We start from the raw sequence: 19,714 nt of genomic DNA, 5'->3' as shown, positions 1-19,714 counted from the left end.
GGACAGAGTAGTACTGCCTCATAGGATTTCCAAGGCTGTAAATCTTTACGTGCTTTAATCACTGTGCCACCAGAGCTCCTTCCCTAATTCTAGCTAGTGCAAAATGTCTTAGGTATTTTTACACCATTTCATCAAAACATAGAAGCTGAAAGGATATATATCACCATTTATACATATACATATACGTGTAAGCTCTTGTTTCCAGAATTCCTCAGTCTTCAATTGTCTCTTGAAACCTCTGAAACTAGGTGGTCTGGGGCAGTAGTTGACTGGGAGGAATTAGAAGCCATTTTTACTATCAAATGTTTATTCACAGTCAACCCCGCTGCGAGTTTCTCCCTGGACAAAAGAGGCCTGAGGAGTTTAAATAAATTGTTTCAACTGACTAGTTAGTGTCAGAACTCAGCAGAACTGGAATGCAACTCTTCCCATTCCCAATGGAATGGAATTTCAGAATGCTTATGCTGACTCGAGGTCTGGACTGAATTCCTATCCCAGCCCAGGATGGCCCTTGAAAAAACATACGATTTCAGGTCATTCCTTAATCTGAAAGATTCTGAGATCTTGGGCTGTTCCCCAGAGATTTGTGATACGGCACTCTATGGAGGGTCTAACAGACCATTTTGAACTGGAACTCTAGGGACAGCCAAATCCTCAAAGATCTCAGACTCAACCTACTTTCTTCAAGGTTGACCTAAGGCAGAGCTGACACATACTGGAACATTCTAGAGTACACCCACGTCTGGTTGAACCAGGAGAGTGGGGTGGGAGAAGGGCACAAGATCAACCATTTATCCAAAGTACCAGCAGTTGACAGACACTGGCACAAACCCATTATCAGTGCAGGCCAGTGTCCTCTCTCGTATTAGCTGTTGATGAAATCTTTTCAAAGTATAATTTTTGCCTTATCCTTAAATGACTTCTTCATTTTGCAGAAAACTAATAATGACATCACCAAGTACGCTGCCTTGAATCTCGAAGTCTAGAGTGCACGTAGGTTTTGTCTAAGTCTGCACAAGAGTGGAATATGGGTCGGAATCGACTCGACGGCAACGGGTTGGGCTGGGTTTGGTTTGGAGACGTCTGAAAGCCTAATCAATCCAGAGGTTTCCTCAGAACTGCTCTGGGATTAGGCAGGGCAGGCATCGACCTCCAGAGGGAGTGGCAAAAAAACAAGGTAAGGCTGGGTCAGGTAACGCCCTTGGGTGAGGTCCGTGGAAGATAAAGAAGTCAGAGGCAAGGATTCAGCGAGCGCTTTAAACATTTCTGTGCTCCCCTGAGTTGGGTCCATAAGTGAAACCATGGATGTGCGTATGCACAAAAACTCCACGATCTTTAGGCTTATGGCAGGGGCAGCGGGCAGAGAGCGGCCGGCCTGGTGCTGCCAGAGGTTAATCTATTTTACGCGGCGAAGCCAGGAAAGTTCATCTGATTTTGCTCCTAACCTGCAACCCTACGCCCAGAGGTATACTGGGCGAAGTGAATTCAGAACTGGAAAATCCAGGCGACCCAGAGACGTGACCTTCCCTTTCCCGGGCCGGATTCCGCGCCCCGCCTGAGGTCGAGGATAGGGTCGGGCGCAGCGCCGGTCCCGCCCCCGCCCCCGCCCCCGTGGGTGCACGAGCCGCCCCCGCCCGCGCGCCCGAGCTAGGAGACTGGAAGATCTGTGCCGCAGTCGCCGCTTCAGCTGCTGCCCGAGGTGCTTGTTCCTTCCTCAGCCGCAGCGGAGCCCCACCCGTAGCTCCGCCGAGGCGGCTGAACTCGCAGCCGGGAGTCCGCAGCCCGCGTCTCGAGCCCGCCGCCGCCCTCCGAGGGCACTCCAGGCCGCGCCATGGTGAAGGTGACGTTCAACTCGGCTCTGGCCCAGAAGGAGGCCAAGAAGGACGGGTCCAAGAATGGCGAGGAGGCGCTTATCATTCCCCCCGACGCCGTCGCGGTGGACTGCAAGGTCCGAGGGCCGGGGGAGCCAGGCAGGGCGCGGGGGAGGCGCGGGGAGATGGGAGTCTTGGCCCGGCTGGGGAGTGCGGCGCGGGGCGGTAAGCTCATGCGCGCCGAGGTCGCGCGGGCGCGGGGCAGGAGCTTGGAGGAGAGGGTCCCCGAGCGCTCCTTCTTTTCGGGCTGCCCCCTTTCTTCTCCGGCCGCAGCTTCTTTCTTTGTAAGGAAGTGCGTGCGTAGGAAGCGCTGCCTAACGCGGAGGCCGGGAGAGGAGGATGGAAGAATGGTGCCGAGTTCACTGTCACTTGTGCAGCCAGGCGAAGGTGCGTGGGGCCGGGACTTGGCTCGACCTGTAGACCAGCAGCGACACGCAAAACAACAGCCGAGTTTGGCACTTCCTTTCCGGTATAAAGTGCCTAAAATGGCTGACATCATCGCAAACCTAAACCTCTGTTGCTTCCTTACTTTCGTTTCTAGGCTGAACAGAACTTGTAATAAGTCCAGGATCTGTAAACCTCTTAGTTTTAAAAGCACTTTTCTTCTTTACCCCCTTTTTCCCTGGCCCGTCGTTATTGGCTGGTGAACTTCACCGTGGAGTCCGGGGAGGGGGCAAGGGAAAGCGAACGGAGGGAAGGGGAGAACGCAGGGTGATGGCTCAGGGTGGGTTCTGGTTGTTGATTTTATAATTCAAGCAGAAATATTCCTGGAAAAGGTCAGTAATTACCATGTGGATGTTAGTGTAAAACCAGTAGTTGGCTTTTCAGTTGGTATCCCTGGAGGACTCTTAGGTAAGTGAAACTTAACCCAAGAAATTTGCCCCCAACTTCTTTGTAAAATCTTTCTTTATTTTAGGAAATTTCCCCCTTTAGCCTAAGTAAAAGTCATGAATGGAACCGTTATTGTTTTACTTCCCGTGGTTTACAGTAATAGGCGTTTTAAACATGATTATAATTGTCGCAGAAGTTAAAAAGGAAAGCTCCACAGCCTTTTTCTACCATGTCTGTCGGCTGCAGACATTCAATCCTGAAGAAGTAAACTGTAGAAGTTATCTATGTTGCTTAGCTTACTTTTTTGTTAGGATTTTTCAAGACATGGGTAAACTTACTTTTTTTGCATAAACTTAGTTTTAGCTTGGGGAAAAAAAAAAAACCAGTAATTTGTGTGCCAGGTATAAGTAATAAACCTTATTTTTTTTGGTCTAATGAAAAATAGGCCATCGATGTAGAAAATTTGAGAATATCATATTAATCTGGATGCCACTGTACGTATTTTCTGGAAATGCTCTAGTTGCAGATACAAACATCAGGTGTTAATTTTTAAGTGACTGCTTTGCCTTGAAATGGGAACAGTGAGCTGATTTCCTGAATCCATTGCAAACAGTTTTGATCTTAAAAAGAAAATGTTTGGAAAGCACAGACAATAGTTCTAGTAGCAAATTATCTTACCTCTATGTTTATCTAACAATCATTGTACTTAAAATAGATTGGTAGAGTCAAGTGCTCAGTCACAATAGTTTCAAATCTGTATTTTAAATAAACAAATGTAACTCCTCCCATTTCAAAAAGAGAAAGGGAGGAGAAAGCACAGATGATGTCACTTCAGAGCATTTTTTTTTCCTCTTCTGCTGTAGTGAAGGAGATTTGAAAATCTTTGGACAAAAATGAGCATTAATATACTGAGTAGCTTTAAATCTAACTTAGGACAAATTTTGAATCATTTCTAAAACTGACCTTTTCAGATTTTCTCACAAGTTTACCATCTTCAGATTTTGTGGTAATAGCCGCTATAAAAAGTAAGCATTCATGGTGGTATGCTTTGTTTTCTGTTTATATTTTCTCAGATCCCCGTACCCAAAGGAAAATACTGGGACTAAGCAGCGAAGGCCAGAGTCTTCCTTTGTAAGGCAGGCAGTCATGGATGAATTGGCAGATACAAAATGACTAATTCTTTTTCTTGCTATAAGCTGAAAGACTTCAGTTCTTCAGTGGGTGACAAAATATTGCTCTACATTAAAAGTAGAATCCTTACACTCAGTCTGTCACTTAACAGGTGAATGAAAATCTTATTTAATGACAGACATTTGTGAAAGAACTGATCTCTTCATCTTTTGAGCTTGGGCAGTGATTGCATAATAATTTCTGCCTCCCTGGGGGGTGACTGCCTGGGTTCCGTGCAGAATTGGCCTTGGTGTGCTTTCCCTGGGGCATTTTCTTTGCCTGGTTGGTTCGGAGGTCGTGTAAGACTAGTTAGTTAGGCCCACAACCCCTGAACAAGAATTTTTAAATACCCTTAAATCCTCTTCTAGACCACAATGTTCCCATATCTCAACTCCCTAGACCAGCGTTCCTCAGTTGTGTTCTTAAGGGCCACCTGCTCTGGTGTCATCTGGGACTCTGGTTTAAACATGTAGATTCCACTACCTTAAGCCTCGAGAATTCGGATTGCTCCAGTCAGCTGGCTTATATAACATGCATTCCAGTACTTCTGCACTGCTCCTGTCTTTAGCTATTTCTTTAGCTGTTTTCTCTCTCAGGATGAGAACCCTCCAGAAGCAGTCCCATTGCCCTGTTTTTCAATTTCATGGTCTTTTCAGTAGCTTATTTAATCCCAAGAGCCATTTCCATTGATTATATTATCTCAGCTAGCTGGTTGTTTTCCGCTTAACTATTTCCGTCTTCCTCCACCAGTTCCAGTGGGTACAAGCTCTTGAAGGTATAAAAACAGCAGAGTAAGACCTGGGTTTTGTGTAGAATAGGTGAATTTAAAATTATATACATGTTTTATGTTGTAGGCAGCTATTCATTCATTTATGTTTGTGCCCATAACTTAACCTTGAACAATTGTTACATATGTGCAAATTTCAAAAGACTTAATGGACTGAGCCGGAAGTCCCAGTTTTGTCATTACGTAACTGCTTGATCTTCAGCTGAATTTTTTTAGTTTTCCTCTCTGTAAGATGAGAGTGTAGGACCAGATGGTCTGTAAGGACTTGCTCTAGAAGTTTTAAAATTCTCTAAAGATACCAGGATTATATAATTATATTTGGCAGGAATTAAATTGTTTTCACTGTGAAAAATAACAACTGTCTCCTCAACCTAACCGGACTATTCCTTTTCTTCCTTTCTGTGATTCAGTTTAACATGTTACATTCCTTCCCTATATTAAATTACAGTGGGTCAAAGAGAAAGGAGTGGATAGAACTATTATGTAATAAACCACATTTTCACTTTCGGTTACCTCACTGTAGCACAGCAGTTGTCAACAACCCTTCTTGTAATACTTGCTTAGGAAACCTCTTACTTCGTAGCAGTCCTTTGAAAAGCTTATGTTCACCTCACAGGTATACCACAAGCCATTTTGCTGATAATAGTGTTGCTTACACTAGCTACGTTGCAGATATTCTTAAAGGAGGACAAGATGAGGTGGGATAGGAGCTGGGAAGGAAAAAGGGTGCCTCACTCAGTAACTTCTAAGTTCTCATTACAAAGTGGCTGTTGGAACCCTATTTCTTTACACCTTCTCACTCCCTGTTTGCACAAATAAAGCTGAAAGGTGTGGTAATTTTAACTTTTCACTGGTGGTGCAGTGGTTAAGAGCTCAGCTGCTAACCAAAAGGTTGGCAGTTTGAATCTACCAGCTGCTTCTTGGAAACCGTATGGGGCAGTTCTAGTCTGTCCTGTAGGGTTGCTATGAGTCGGAATTGACTCTACAGCAATGGGTTTGTTTTGGTTTGGTAGTATTTTTGTTTTTTGTTTTTCCAGGAACGTAAAATGCATGCCTGGACATTTACTGAAATGTATTGACCTTTAGGGAGGGATTGGGAGCTTGGTTTTCTTTAACTAAAGTGCATCTCATTACCTAGTTATGTAATTTACCACCAACACCAGCTGCCATTTGAGTCAACTTGGGCTCTTGTGACCCCATGTGTGTCAGAGTAGAACTGTGCTCCACAGGGCTCTAAATCGCTGATTTTCCGGAAGTATATTGCTAGGCCTTTCTTCGAGGCATCTTAAATTAACAGCCTTTCGGTTAGTAGCCTAGCAAGTTAACTGCTTGTACCACTCAGGGATAGTTATATAATTTAGTGTTTGTAAGCACTGGCCATTAAAAATTTTACAGCCATAATGTTTTGACTCTCCATGAGGGTATTTATCCTATAGTGAGGGGTTCGTGCTGGGAGATAAATTAATACCTCCCTGCATCCCGAGTGACTTGCTAGGACTTTGTGCACAAGCCGGAAGGGGCACGGGTGCATGTGGGGCAGTTGGAGGACGAGATACCAGCCTGCGGCCCTCCCAGGTTGGTAGTGTTTATCTTTTTTTTTTTTAGTATATTTTTAAAAATCTTATTTTGTTGTTGTTGACAATATACATAGCAAAACATATACCAGTTCAGCTGTTTCTATGTGTGCAATTCAGTGACATTGTTTATATTTTTTGAGTTGTGCAGTCATTCTCAGACTTCTTTTTCTGAGTTGTTCCTCCATTAACATAAGCTTACTGCCCCCGAGGTTCCTTCCTAATCTTTCCAGTTGCCGTTGTCACTTTGATCTCATATAGATAGTTCTTAAAAATGCATAATAATGCTTATGGCCAACATTTTTTACTAGTTTATTCTTGGGTTTTAAGAATACTTTAGGGGGATATTTTTGGTTTAAAGATTATCTCAGGGAAATAGTTTCAGGGGTTCATCCAGCCCCCATAACTCCAGAAAGCCTTAAGTCCATGAGAATTTGAAATTCTGTTCTGCATTTTCCCCCTTTTGATCAGGATTCTTCTATAGAATCTTTTATTTTCCATGTCGTCTTAAACGTTTTTTGCCAATCAGAGGCAGGTATCTTACTTTGCCACGTATCAGGTAGATGGCAACTGGTATATACCAGGTTTATGTGCTATCTCTCAAACACATTAGTGATACCAAACCAAACTGAACCTGTTTCTGTCCAGTCATTTCCACTTCATAGCAACTGTGTAGGACAGAGTAGAACAACCCCATAGGGCTTCCAAGGCTGTCATCTTTATGGGAGCCGACTGCCCCATATTTCTCCCGTAGAGTGGCTAATGGGTCCAAATCTCCAACCTTTAAGTTAGCAGCTGAGCGCTTAACAACTCTGCCACCAGGGCTCCTTATTTATGGTACAAGCCTCTTTAAATTGATTTAGAATTTAATTCATGTGTTATTTATTACGTGTTGGCTAAACCTTGGTTTGTATGTAAGTGTGCATAGAAAAAATGTGTAGTAGTAATTGTGGGGAATTCTGTGGCTTCTGGGATGTTTTTTTTCTCTTAGTTTTATCACACCATAACTTAAATACCTGGGTAAAAAGTCACTTTTTCCAAAAGGAAGTACTTTCTGAATTCATATTTTAACTAAAGCTTCTTGAACTGCTTTGTATAGCATCATGTCGGTAAAGGACGATCCAGAGAAATTGTATCCTTTCACATATAACACTGATGAATTCATTCTCTTAAACTTCTTGGCAAACTTGGCACTTTTTCCTAGCGCTTAGACTGAAGGAGTTAGGGACTGTCCCACCAAAGGACTTCTTCAGGCTTTAACTGCTACCTACCTGCTAAACAAAATAAAGGATTTGTTCTCAATTTCTGAATTAGGTGGTTTTTGTCTAAAAGATGTAGAAAATAGTAACATTAGAAACATGTTTTTAAGAAGCTTTTATGTGAAGATAATTATTTTCTGAATCTTTTACTTTCTCTGCACGAAGTTTAACAGTGAAAGTCTTTTAAAGGGTAGATGGCAGAAAGTTGAAAATTGGAAATTACATTTCAGGTATGACCCTAAGGACATCCTAAAAAAAACCATGTGATTGTGATTATTTCCTTTAATCAATATTTATCATAAATACTCTTAGTAGCTTTTAAGAAAATCTACAATGTATTCTCATTTTATTAGTGTTACAGTTGAGTGAAGATTATTAAATAATTATAAATTTTTAATGTTTTATGATTATAGAAAAAGTTTTTGAAGCATCTTTATAATTCTATCCTCATTTGAGGAAAAATCAAAATAGGAATGAACATAAACTATTTTTATTCTTAAACAAAACTTTGAATCTTGAGTTGTAGACATGAGAAAAATTACTTTTTTATTTAATATTTTGTTTTTTAATGCTGCTAAGTTTCCAGAAGTAATTTTATCATTTAAAGCTAATATAAATTACAAATATTACTGAAGAGAAATTAATGTTGAAATAAAGTTTATAGTTTTATCAATACTCTATTTTCAAATTTAAACATTTTGGAAATTTGGGAGACTGACACACAAACTATGGTGTTTAGTTATTTGATACTTTGAAAATTTGAAGTATTTGAATAAACCTTTTTTGGTATAGTAGAATTTCATATTTGTAAGAAACGAGGTTTTGTTTGATGGATTTTTGTGTATTTGTATGTTTGATTTTTAATGCCAAAATTGAAAAGAAGAAGTGTTTTTCAGAATAAGTTAAGGATAAAGCTTAAATCTTGAATTATTTTCTCTGCTTTAAATGTGATTGTAATGTTTAAAATGACTTAATGTCATAACCAAAAAGATAAGCTGCATTGTTAAACAAATCACCTGGGTTGCTGCAGTGTACAAAGAAGGACCCATATTTATAATAGGAAAAATGATTTTGAGAGCTAGTTTATGTAGGTCTGTATTTCTTAAAATTCATTTTGTCAGCCAACCTCACTACTATTTCTGTTATATATATTACTATGTCAGTTTTCATCTTCCATGTCATAATTTTCTCTTTCAATTCAGTTATTTCTTTCATTTTAGTACTAGAACATATATTTTCCCAGATAAACGCTAGGCATGTTACACAGAGGTAACTTACTGCGTCCTGGGGCCAACCGGATAGTTGCACGTTAAACAATTTGGAATATTCATCATTTTCATTATTAAAAAAAAGGGGGGGGGTTCAGTGTTGCCTGATTCTCCAATTTTTAAAGGCAAGCTAGAAATCAGGATTTTTATTTGAAATATGAAATTTGAATATTAAAAACCAATTCCTACAGGTATGTCAGGCAAAAACACTGACGGTCTGCCATGTGCAGATCTACGGTCTTTGCAGTGGAGTGCAGGGTTGACAAATTATATGTGACCCATTGTCGCCTGCCGTTGCTTCTGTACAGCCCGTGAGCTAAGGATGAGTCATACCTCAGGGTTTAGAACCTCACTACCTCACTCAGCTGGGTTCTCACATCGGTATCACACGTTAGTTTTGGAAATCTCTACGGTACTGAATGAGAGTAGAGAAAAAAGCAAATGGTGCCTTAGTTTTATATAACAATAGTTTGGATTATACAGACTCCCCCTGAAACGGTATCCCTGGACTACATTTGGAGAATTTCTGCTCTAAATAGTTGTTCTTGCTGCTTTATCATGTTTTTGTCTGTTTGTTTGATTGATTATAAGTATTACAAATTGCCTTCCTAATACGGAAAATCAATATTTAGCTCTTTCTGTACATTTACACACAACACACAGTTGTCCTCTCCCGGTAGTTACAGCAATTTCTGGTTAGATTGATTTCATTGCTTTTCTTGTAGTTTACATAAACATTATTTATATTTGAGGAATGTAATATACTTTTATTATACATCTTTGCTTGAACAAAAACTTTATTTTCCCTGGATTGCTGCTTGGGGCAGGAGGGAAGGTTGCTTAATTTCCCGTGTGTTTAGAATTCACACTCACTCACTCACAGCAGTATAATTGCCTTTCCGTACATTCAGACTCTTCAGGTAAGCTGTCAAGCTTTGTATTTTTCTTGGCAGTTTCCCGCTTGCCCTTCTTCAGTCTTGCAGTCAGGACTGTTGCATTCTAGGCCTGTTGCTGTACAGGTGTCCTCAGAGTCTGTAATCATCCTGGCCGTTGCCTGTGCCCTATGTTGGATCTGCAGTTTTATGAATCCTGAGTGTCTGAGATAAAATCTTTGAACTTTGCATGACTGAGACCCTTTATTCTACCCTCACACTTAAGATAATTTATCTGGGTATAAAATTCTAGGTTAGTAGTTTTCTCTCAGCATTTTGATGACATTGCTCCATTATCTTCTGGTCTGATAGCATTCTGAATTGTAGTATTTTGTATGTGACCTGTTTTTTTCTCTAGAAGCTTGAAATTTTCTCCTTATGTCTTGGTATTAAGCTTTCAGTTTTTAAATTTTTTATTGACAAATCGTTTGCTGTCATTCATTTCTATTCTCTGTGGCATAAGGTCAGCGATACTATTGTCATAGTCCTTAACACATACAGTGCTTGTTATTAGTGTGGCTTGATTTAAGTACACTAACATGCTAGTAGAACTCTGTGTAAAGTCAGGATATGAATATTACACGTGTCACTTCATTTATTACCAGAATCAACTTACCTAAGCTGGTTGACCTAATAATTCCATGCTTGTCCTTCCCTAAGGCGCACATGGAGTCAGATGATATTTAGGCCTTATTTGCTTTGTGATACTACACAAGTAATTTTACTTAACTTCTCTGGGCCTTATCATATTTATCTGTAAAATGACATATTGGACTAAATGACCTCTTATGGTGTTGCCATTTAATAATTCTAGGAACTACCGTAAGGGATCTTTTCTTTCTGAGAACTGCCCTGATCACTTACTCAGAAGCACTGCGACATGGCAAGACACCGTGCTAGGGATTTAAAAGTCACTAATAAAGCCCCATCCCTCAAGAAGCATACATAGTGTAGCTGGGAGCACCAGCTCATTCTGTAAGCTGTATTAATCATGTCCTACTTAAATGTCTATATCTGCTTTCACAAGAAAACAACACACCTGGATCTAAGAACTAGGAAAGTGAGTAGGGAACAAGATTTTGACTCATGAAGTTTCCCATGTGACAGAGTAGAACTGGCCCATAGGGTTTCCTAGGCTGATTGCCAGGTCTTTTTCCTGTGGAGCGGCTGGGTGGGTTCAAACCACTGACCTTTTCAGTTAGCAGCCTCGTGCTTAACACTGTGCTACCAGGGCTTCTTGGTGAAGGCTATTATCAACAGTAAATAACATCTGTTTATAATGCTGTTCATGAAATACCTGCCTGCTAGTGCTCGTTTAGTCTTTGCTCTGACTACCCCTGTGCCTTTAAACAAATGTGCATTTGAAAATATGCTGCCATTTTACTTCACAAAATTGCATCACTCGTTGAGTTCTGCACAGTGTAGATTGAATAAACACTATATAGAAATAATAGTCATCCTTAAAAAATGTAGAAAAATTATAAAATATTTTTAGAATATTATTCTTGTTAATTTTCTGCTTTGTACCAGATATTCTGCTTGTTCCTAATGATACAAAAATGATTAAGTTATGGTCCAGCCTTAAGAGCTTTACAGCCTGATTTCTTTTAGTTCTGACCTATTTTTTTTTTTTTTAAACCTAGGCCTGTGCTAATTTTGTATGGTTCAGATTTCATAGATTTTGCACAATAGTTAAATTGTTATAGAATGGCTTTAATAATTGAATTTCTTTTTGTTCTTGTATTGCTATTTGTATACTGTTCTAAGATTTGTTAGCAGGAAAGTAGATTAATGAGATATCTGTTTTGTAGTCGTCGTAATTTGAGCTGAAGTTCTCGTTTTTTAAACCTCCTCAATTCCAACTCCAGAATAACATAACTTTATTAATCAGAACATGGTATGATTCCCACTTTTGACTCTAAAGACTAATGTAACTTAGCTATACTTCATGGTGAATGAAAGCCAGTGCTGACGGCGGGCCCGGGGACCTTGGGAAATCCGGCTGTAAAATACTCATCAGTTAGAAAAGTGCTTCCTTTTTGTGCGTGAAAAAGAAGATTTCTCACGTGGACCTAATCACAGTTGACAGTAGCAGTCTTATTTGAGAAGGCAGATGCGAAAGCAAAATTCTGATGGTGATTTAAGAGAATGAGAAAATGCAAACAAATGTTTATATTCATTTGGAAACATTTGCAAACATGTCCGTAGATGGTTAGCTTCTCAGCCAGAGATTTTGTGCTTTATAGATTGTTAGTAGCAACTGTGCAGTCAGACCTTGACTCTTGATGACAGTGGGCTGAAATGCTGCAGATCATTGTGATCATAGGGTTTTCATTGGCTGGTTTTTGGAAGTAGATCACCAGGTCTTCCTACTCTTAGTCTGGAAGCTCCGATGAAAGATGTTCATCATCATAGCAACACACAAGCTTCCACTACCGGGTGTGTGGTGGCTGTGCATGAGGTGTATTAGCTGGGAATTGAACCTGAGTCTCCCGCATGGAAGGTGACAGTTCTACCACTGAGCCCCCACTGCCCCCACTTTATATATAGCAGAATATTTTTTGTAATCAGTGTTTTTAATAAGCTGTTTACTAGATCATGTCTTTTCGATGCTTCAATATTGGGGAAGGAAAGTTAATGTAGAAGTCAGGTGAGTAGAACATGTAGCAGTAACCTTTTCGTACCAATATCATTGAATAAAAAATGAAACCGAACTCATTGCCATTGAGTTGATTTCGACTCATAGTGACCCTATAGAACAGAGTAGAACTGTCCCATAGGGTTTCCAAGGAGTGGCTGGTGGATTCAGACTGCCCACTGTTTGGTTAGCAGCCTGAGCTCTTAACCAGTGCACCACCAGGGCTCCTTGTCATTGAATAGGACTGGTATTCTGCTGATCATTTGGAGCAGTCTAGTACAAAACCATTTTTGTGGTTCTAAGGATACACTTAGGAAAACATTTTTGGAATTTATTAAGTAGACCTTAAAAGGATAACCACGGTTTTTGTTTATTTTTTTCATTTTCATGGGAATAGGAAGCTATTTCGTTTTCCTCCAGTAATGTCTTTTCTCGGCTGGCCTTTTCAGTATTCTGCAGTAGGTTGCTTCTAAATTGGCTTCAACCCCAGCAGATACTTGTTTCAGCTTACTTTTCCCCAGGGCATTGAACTGCTTCGTTCTGGTTTGAACCCCTGCTGAGAATTTGCCTTTCCACCCTCAGGTATACTGAATCAGAATCTACAGTTTAACAAGATCCCCCATGTGATTCTTATGTATAATACATTTTGAGAACCATTGCTCTACTAGTGGTTCTAAGAACTGGTCCTTAACCAGCAACATTAGCATTGCCTGGGAACTTGTTAGAAATGCAGATTTTCAGCAGGGGTTCGAAAATGAAGGAAGGAACTGTTTGAAGCCCTTTTCCCAGCTAAGGCCAATGGCAATGGAAATAATAATAATAGCTATCATTTATTGAGCACTTACTATTTACTATGTGACAAGCAGTGGTCTGCGTATATGCTTTCCATATATTTCCTCACATTTAATCCCCACGACAGTCCCAAGGTGGTGCTATTATTAATCTCCATTTTATGATGAGTAATTGAAAGAGAGCAAGGATGGCAAGACTACCTCTCACATACTTTGGACATGTTATCAGGAGGGACCTGTCCCTGGAGAAGGATATCATGCTGGGTAAAGTAGAGGGTCAGCGAAAAAGAGGAAGACCCTCAATGAGATGTATTGACACAGTGGCTGCAACAGTGGGCTCAAGTATAACAATTGTGAGGATGGCACAGGACCGGGCAGTGTTTCATTGTGTTGTACGTAAGGTCACTTTGAGTTGGAAGCGACTCGATGGCACCTCACAACAATTGAGAGGTTGATACCACTTGTCCAGCTGCTTTCCATCCTACAAAAATTTTATATTTCTTGTCTGCTATCATCTTTTTACCCTTGTCTTTTATTTTTTATAGGGTTATGTCTTCTTCAGCTTCTTTAGTATCATTTAATGGGGCTTAAAAAAAAAAAAAAAAACCTGTGCTTGTTGTTCATAAATTTGGAAAGCGGAGTGATTCAAGTGTTACTTAAGCACTAAAAAATATCACCCTTTTTAGGTGTACATTTTTGTGAATTTTGACAGAAGTGTCTAGTCATGTTTTTACCAGTTAAGATACAGAATATTTTCATCACCCCAACACATTCCTCATACCCCTTTGTAGTCAGTTCTGCCCCCCCCCCCCCCCCCCCCAGGTCCTGGCAACTGCTGTTTTGTTTTCTGTTGCTATTGTTTCGCCTTTTCCATAATGGCATACAGGTGTATCATAGAGTAAGTAGCCTTTTATCCTTCTCATTGCTTTCGTCAGTTCACTCTTGAACTAGAAGTTGTCTGGAACAGCTCTTTGATTCCTGTGTGTGGTTTTCTCTGGGCTTGTCAATTTCTGGTTTGCTGATGCCATCCATGTTTGGATTTGTTCTTTGTAAAAGAATGTTCTGTCATTTAAAGAATTGAGGTGCTCTGTTCACTATATTAATCCAGTCTCTAAAACTCAGAACTCAAATTCCTTATAGGGAAGTGGTTTAGATTGGTTGTTTTATGAAATTAAGTACCCAGAAAGAAACATACCCAGTGACAGCTAGAAGTGAAGATCAAGGTTCAAAACTAGACACTCTAGAAAAGAACTTGGTGTGTTTGTTCTTCATGTAGGGAGGAAAAAAATGCTGAGAGAATAGTTGAGAATTAGACATGTTTAGAAAACTTTGAGAAATCTATTTTTAAAAAAACGCAGAATCACCAGTTTGTAACTAGGTCTACTTCTGAAGGTTTAATAGCTCATGATATTTTGAGTTGAATAAACTAATAAATTGTATTGGTTCTCTTCTTTCTGTGCCCCCCCCCCCTTTTTTTTGCGTAATACAATTTTTAACCCTGAGAAATATTCTCCTCTTTAGTAGTCTGGTTCTTAAAGCCTTTTTGTTGCCTTTGCTGTAATTGAAATAGTATGTCTGAGAACTTTGGAAAAAATTCTCTTAAAACCTTCATTGGTCCAATCAGGAAGGCTCAAGTAAGAAGTGCCTAAGGATGTGAAGTGATTTGTTAGTTTGGGGACGGAATAAAAGTAGTATGAAAACCCATACGTTTATCTGAGTTAAGTTTATAATTGAAACATGGTTACTGAAGCCATAGGGAACCGATTGAGGTCACCCAATTCCTAACTAACTAAAGCACTAAAACAGAATTTATCCTTCATTTTGCTTACGATATAAATTGGTTAAGTAATTTTACTTTATCATGTGATAGGATTTATTTGAAATTAGTAAGGTGCAAGTGTGAGAATGCTTTTGAGAGAAGTGTCTGTTTCTGTATCTAGTGTGAGGTGACGAAAGGCCAGTGTTGTGCTTCAGTGTCTTCATTTATGAACTGGGGTAAATACTTCAGGTTTTAGAAAGATTAATGAGATGATAATTGTCCAGCCCCTGTGGGAGTTCTGTAACTTTATTGGTATAATTCAAGGTGCACCAGTTTATGACAGTACAAGGGGAGGAAATTACCTTTGTGACTTGTTTTAAATTAGGCCAGGTAAAGTTTTAAAGGCATTTTCAGTGAGGAGCTCTTGCCCACGGGTGATTTTTCTTTTTGTTTTTTTCTTTAATTACGAAACAGTCCAAGCATACAAAAATACGGAGAATGTATAGCACTGTTGTATGTGTTTTAAAACTATTAAATAAAATACACTGTGTTTTGTGCAACTTTTCCCTTTTTTTGTTCAACATTGTATTTTTAGATTTATCTCAAAACCAACAACTCTAGTTGATTTGTTTTAGCTGTATTATTATCAATATATAATTTTCCTCTTGAAGGATATGTAGGTTCTTTCTTTTTTGTTGTTACTTATAATTTTGTAGTGACCATTAAGGAGTCCCAAGGTGGTTCAAACAGTTACTGTAGTTGGCTGCTAACCAAAAGGTTGGAGGTTTGAGTCCACCCAGAAGTACCCCAGAAGAAAGGCCTGGCGATCTACTTCCAAAACATCGTGGCCATTGAAAACCCTATGGAGCAGTTCTGCTCTGAAACACATAGGGTCTACTCTGAAACATATAGCCATGAGTCAGAATCTGCTCCACAACTGGTTTTATGACCATTGTCTGACATACAGAAGTTTGTCTAGGCTTACATACCTGGCAATGGAATTGCTGGGTCATAAAAATGGATCTTTCATTTTATTGCTAGCTTTTCCCTGGCAAGAAAGTACCACAATGTATTTATCCATTCACCGGTTGGGTTGTTTCTAGTTTGGCGCTATAATGAATAATGATGCTATAAGTATTCATGTATTTGTGTATAAGTCTTCGACTCAGTTGATTTTTGGTTTTTGATCTTGAGCAATCTTGCTGAACTCTAGTTTGAGTAATTTGATTATCTCGGATTTTCATCATAGATCATTTACAAATAATGACAATTTTATTGTCTTTTTCCAATCCTTATACCAGTTATTTCTTGTTCTGTCATTTGTGTCTGGCTAGGATCGCTGTATGATATGAAATAGAAACAGTGGGACAATTTTAGTGGACATCTCTTGTATTCCCAACTTTAAAGGGGCTAGTGTCAGTCTAAAGTTTCACCATTAAGTATGAAGTTTGCTATAGGATTTTGAGTATTCACTTTATTCAGGTTAAAGAATTCTACCTCTGTTCATAGTGTGCTAAGAGATTGTATTATGAATAGCAATTGAATTTTACCAAATGCTTTTCCTACCTATTTTGAGATGGTCGTGGGGTTTTTTTAATCCTTAAATCTTACATATGTGCCTTCTGTTGTTGTAGTTTAAAACTTACTACACTTTCAAATATTAAAATTTGAACATTAAAAAAAAATGTATCTTAGATTAAAAACTTCTCTCTCTTGAATGTACTTTAATCCTGTCTTCATGACTCATCGTAATACTAAACACTATTTATCTATCATGTGTAATGTTAATTCTAGCCTGTAAACTCCTCAAGGTATGAGCCATGTCTTAATTACATTGAATTTCCCACAGGCTCTAGCAGAGTATACAAAACCAAACCCACTGCCTTTGAGTCGATTCCTGCTCATACAGACCCTATAGGACAGAGTAGAACTGCCCCATGGTATTTCCAGGGCTGTAAATCTTTATGGAAGCAGACTGCCACATCTTTCTCCCACGGAGCAGCTGGTGGCTTCGAACTGCTGACCTTTTGGTTGGCAGCTGAGCACTTTCACCACTGTGCCACCAGGGCTCCTGATTGCAAATAGCAGGTCCTTGGTAAATGTTGAACCAGGCTATAGCACCAAAGAGGGCTGTCTTTTGCTAAATAGCTACAGTCTCTTGTCCTTGAATTCTTAATGTTATCTTTCTCTCTGATTCCCCCATTATGCTGGCTGCTGATGCAGCTTGTTTCTTGGTGTGCCTTCTTCCAGTAGTTTCTTTCTAACTTTTGTGGGTCATCAAATTAAATAGTCGATCTCTCTCTCTCTTTTTTTTTTTTAAGTATCTGAAATTCATTTATTTATTCACTTATCAAGTATTTGTTACATGCCAACTAAGTGCCAAGCTTGGCTTGGAGCTATCAGTAGTGCAAAATGAATATGGAGATAAGATCTGTATGTGAATTCTTCTAATGCAAGGTAGAAAGTGATCACTAGGAATTTAGAGATTAAAAGAGATTAAATGGACATTGAAGACTTGATAACTCTTTTATGAAGTATTAACCTGTGGTGCATGGACTCAAGACCTATTATTTGTCTCTTCAAAGACTCTTGTTTATTTCCTGATTCTGAAGCCATGTTTCACCTTGTTGAGGTGCTAAATAAATGATCTGTGGATTAGTGACGTGTTGTATAAGTTAAATTCTTTGCAGTATGCTTAATTTTTTTCTATTATTGTCCTGGAAAGTGTGTTTTATTTTTGGAATAAAAATGAGAATTCAGCTCCATAGCGTGGTGTACAAAGGCCCTTTGTGATCTGGCACGCAGTTACCTCTCCTTCCTCATCTCTTGTACCCCTCCCCACCATACCCTGCTATACCACTTGTTCTAGGAGATACCATGCATACTGGCTCCATGATTTGTTTATTCTTTGCCATTTGTGTAGTGCCTTAAACTCTGTTTTCTGCATGGTTTATGAGTATTTGTCTTTCAGCATTCCAGTCAAGTCTTTACTTCCCTGGAAGTCTTCCTGGACCTCTGCAGCCCCTCTGCTCTCTGTGCGTTTTCCTGTTAGAGCCCATGCGGGGTGTGTGCTCTCTGTATGTTTCGCTCTTTTCCAGACTGACAAGATTGATCTCTTTCTTGGCAGAAGCTGTATTCCCACTGCCTCACACAGCTCTTGGAACATAGTAGACATTTATAATAATTTGTGAAATGTTTGTTGAAGAGTTAAAATGGTATTTTAAAATAACATTTGGGGCTGCGTATTCTTTTACAGGTGTCTGCCCATGGTCTTTGGCTATTCATTTTTGTGCTGTTCCAAGAAAGAGCCTGCCAAACAGGGTGGGTGTGGGCGCACATTTGGCTGTCTTGGCAGCTGACACCAAATGTTTTAGAAATGACCATTTCCATCTGTAATATCCAGCACTCTCCACCCTGCCTCAACCCTAAATTTAATTGTGCTAGGAACTATTTCTTATTTCCTCAGATGTTTATGTCAGACAAAGGCTCAAGCAAAACGTGTACTTTATCCTTCAAGTTTCATACTACTTCATGATTCCATGCAATTCTTGTAATGTTTCACACATGGGATATCTTACATGGCCTGATGAATTCTTTCAGGCTTATTTTCATTAGATAATACCTTGTAGTGCACTCGTTTTCAGAACACACACAGCACACTGATAAGTATGCCTACTGCAGCAGAGTACAACACTTTCACAATTTTCTGATCCTTACATCACTTTATATATTCAACGTTAGCTTTTCATTCTTCCCTAACTGAATATCTTACTTCATCCATGTCCATTTTCCTGGTCTAATACACCTACCCTGCCTGCTTTTGTACGTTGATCATTTGGTTTTTCTTCTTGCTTCTTGTGTCCTCTCTTTATATTCTATTAATTTGTGAAGGCTTAGGCCAAGTCTACATCCTACCTTAAGCCATCCCATATTGGGTTTTCCCCAGTAAAGGAAAGAATCCAAGTACTTAAGAGTCTGTATATGTATACTACAAAGTAGAACACCTTTCATTATGATGGTTTCAAGCCCGTTGAAGCCTTTTCTTTGCTGGCTGTACTATTTCATGAGCCAGTAGTTATATAACACCAGCAATTCATCTCCCTTGCTTTGTCAGCTCTTTGCAGATAAACCTGAGTGCAAATTAGAAATTACTTATAACTCTGTGAAGTGACAGAGTAGAGGGATTGAGTTAGAAAGGCAAAGGGAAGCATCTAGGGACTGCAGATATCATGACCCCAGATGATGTTCTAATCTGAAATTATTTCCTTGAGTGCATCAAAATCAGAATTCTCACAATTAATATGCTAATTGTATGCCTCTTGAGTTTATAAGTGAGTTTCTTATTGAATCTTTCCTCATGTTCTACTACTACCCTTTTCTTAAAAGTAAGATGACCTTTATCCAACTGGGACTCTTTTATGGTTGGGCAGTGAAATTGTAGGATTTCTTGTAGGTAGTAAGCTAGTCCTCTTTTTTGAGATTCTAATTGTTTAAAGAATTTCAGTTTAATATTATTATGTCTTTATTTTCCTGTTTTTAAAAAAATTTTAGTTTTTTTTATTGTACTGTAGATGAAGGTTTACAAAACAAATAGTTTCTCATTAAACAGTTAGTACACATACTGTTTTATAACAATGGTTAACAACCCCACGACATGTCAACACTGTCCCTTCTCAAACTTGGATTCCCTATTACCAGCTTTCCTGTCCCCTCCTGCCTTCTAGTCCTTGTACCTGGACTGTTGTGCCCCATTAGTCTCATTTTGTTTTATGGGGCTGTCTAATCTTTGGCTGAACGGGGAACCTCGGGAGTGACTTCATTACTGAGCTAAAAG

General features: G+C 39.4%; 1 protein-coding gene across 3 annotated transcripts in view; it reads left to right on the top strand.

The window, feature by feature from the left end:
- Window positions 1-1,607: 1,607 nt before the first annotated feature.
- Window positions 1,608-19,714, top strand: part of ITM2B (integral membrane protein 2B) — a 26,903-nt gene continuing 8,796 nt past the window's right edge. Inside the window, exon 1 of one of the 3 annotated variants that reach the window (XM_004376581.3) lies at window positions 1,608-1,948. In XM_004376581.3, coding sequence (XP_004376638.1) covers window positions 1,832-1,948 — 117 coding nt within the window. In that variant the 5' untranslated portion in view covers window positions 1,608-1,831. Of the gene's footprint in view, window positions 1,949-2,195; window positions 2,259-19,714 lie in introns of those variants that run through there. The other 2 variants (XM_023731573.1, XM_023731574.1) reach the window with 2 other exon arrangements.

Source organism: Trichechus manatus, unplaced genomic scaffold (genome assembly GCF_000243295.1).
Source record: "Trichechus manatus latirostris isolate Lorelei unplaced genomic scaffold, TriManLat1.0 scaffold00044, whole genome shotgun sequence".
In the NCBI taxonomy this organism is placed as follows: Eukaryota; Metazoa; Chordata; class Mammalia; order Sirenia; family Trichechidae; genus Trichechus; species Trichechus manatus.
Note: the sequence above shows the minus strand (reverse complement) of the source record. Positions and strands in the feature narration are given on the sequence as shown.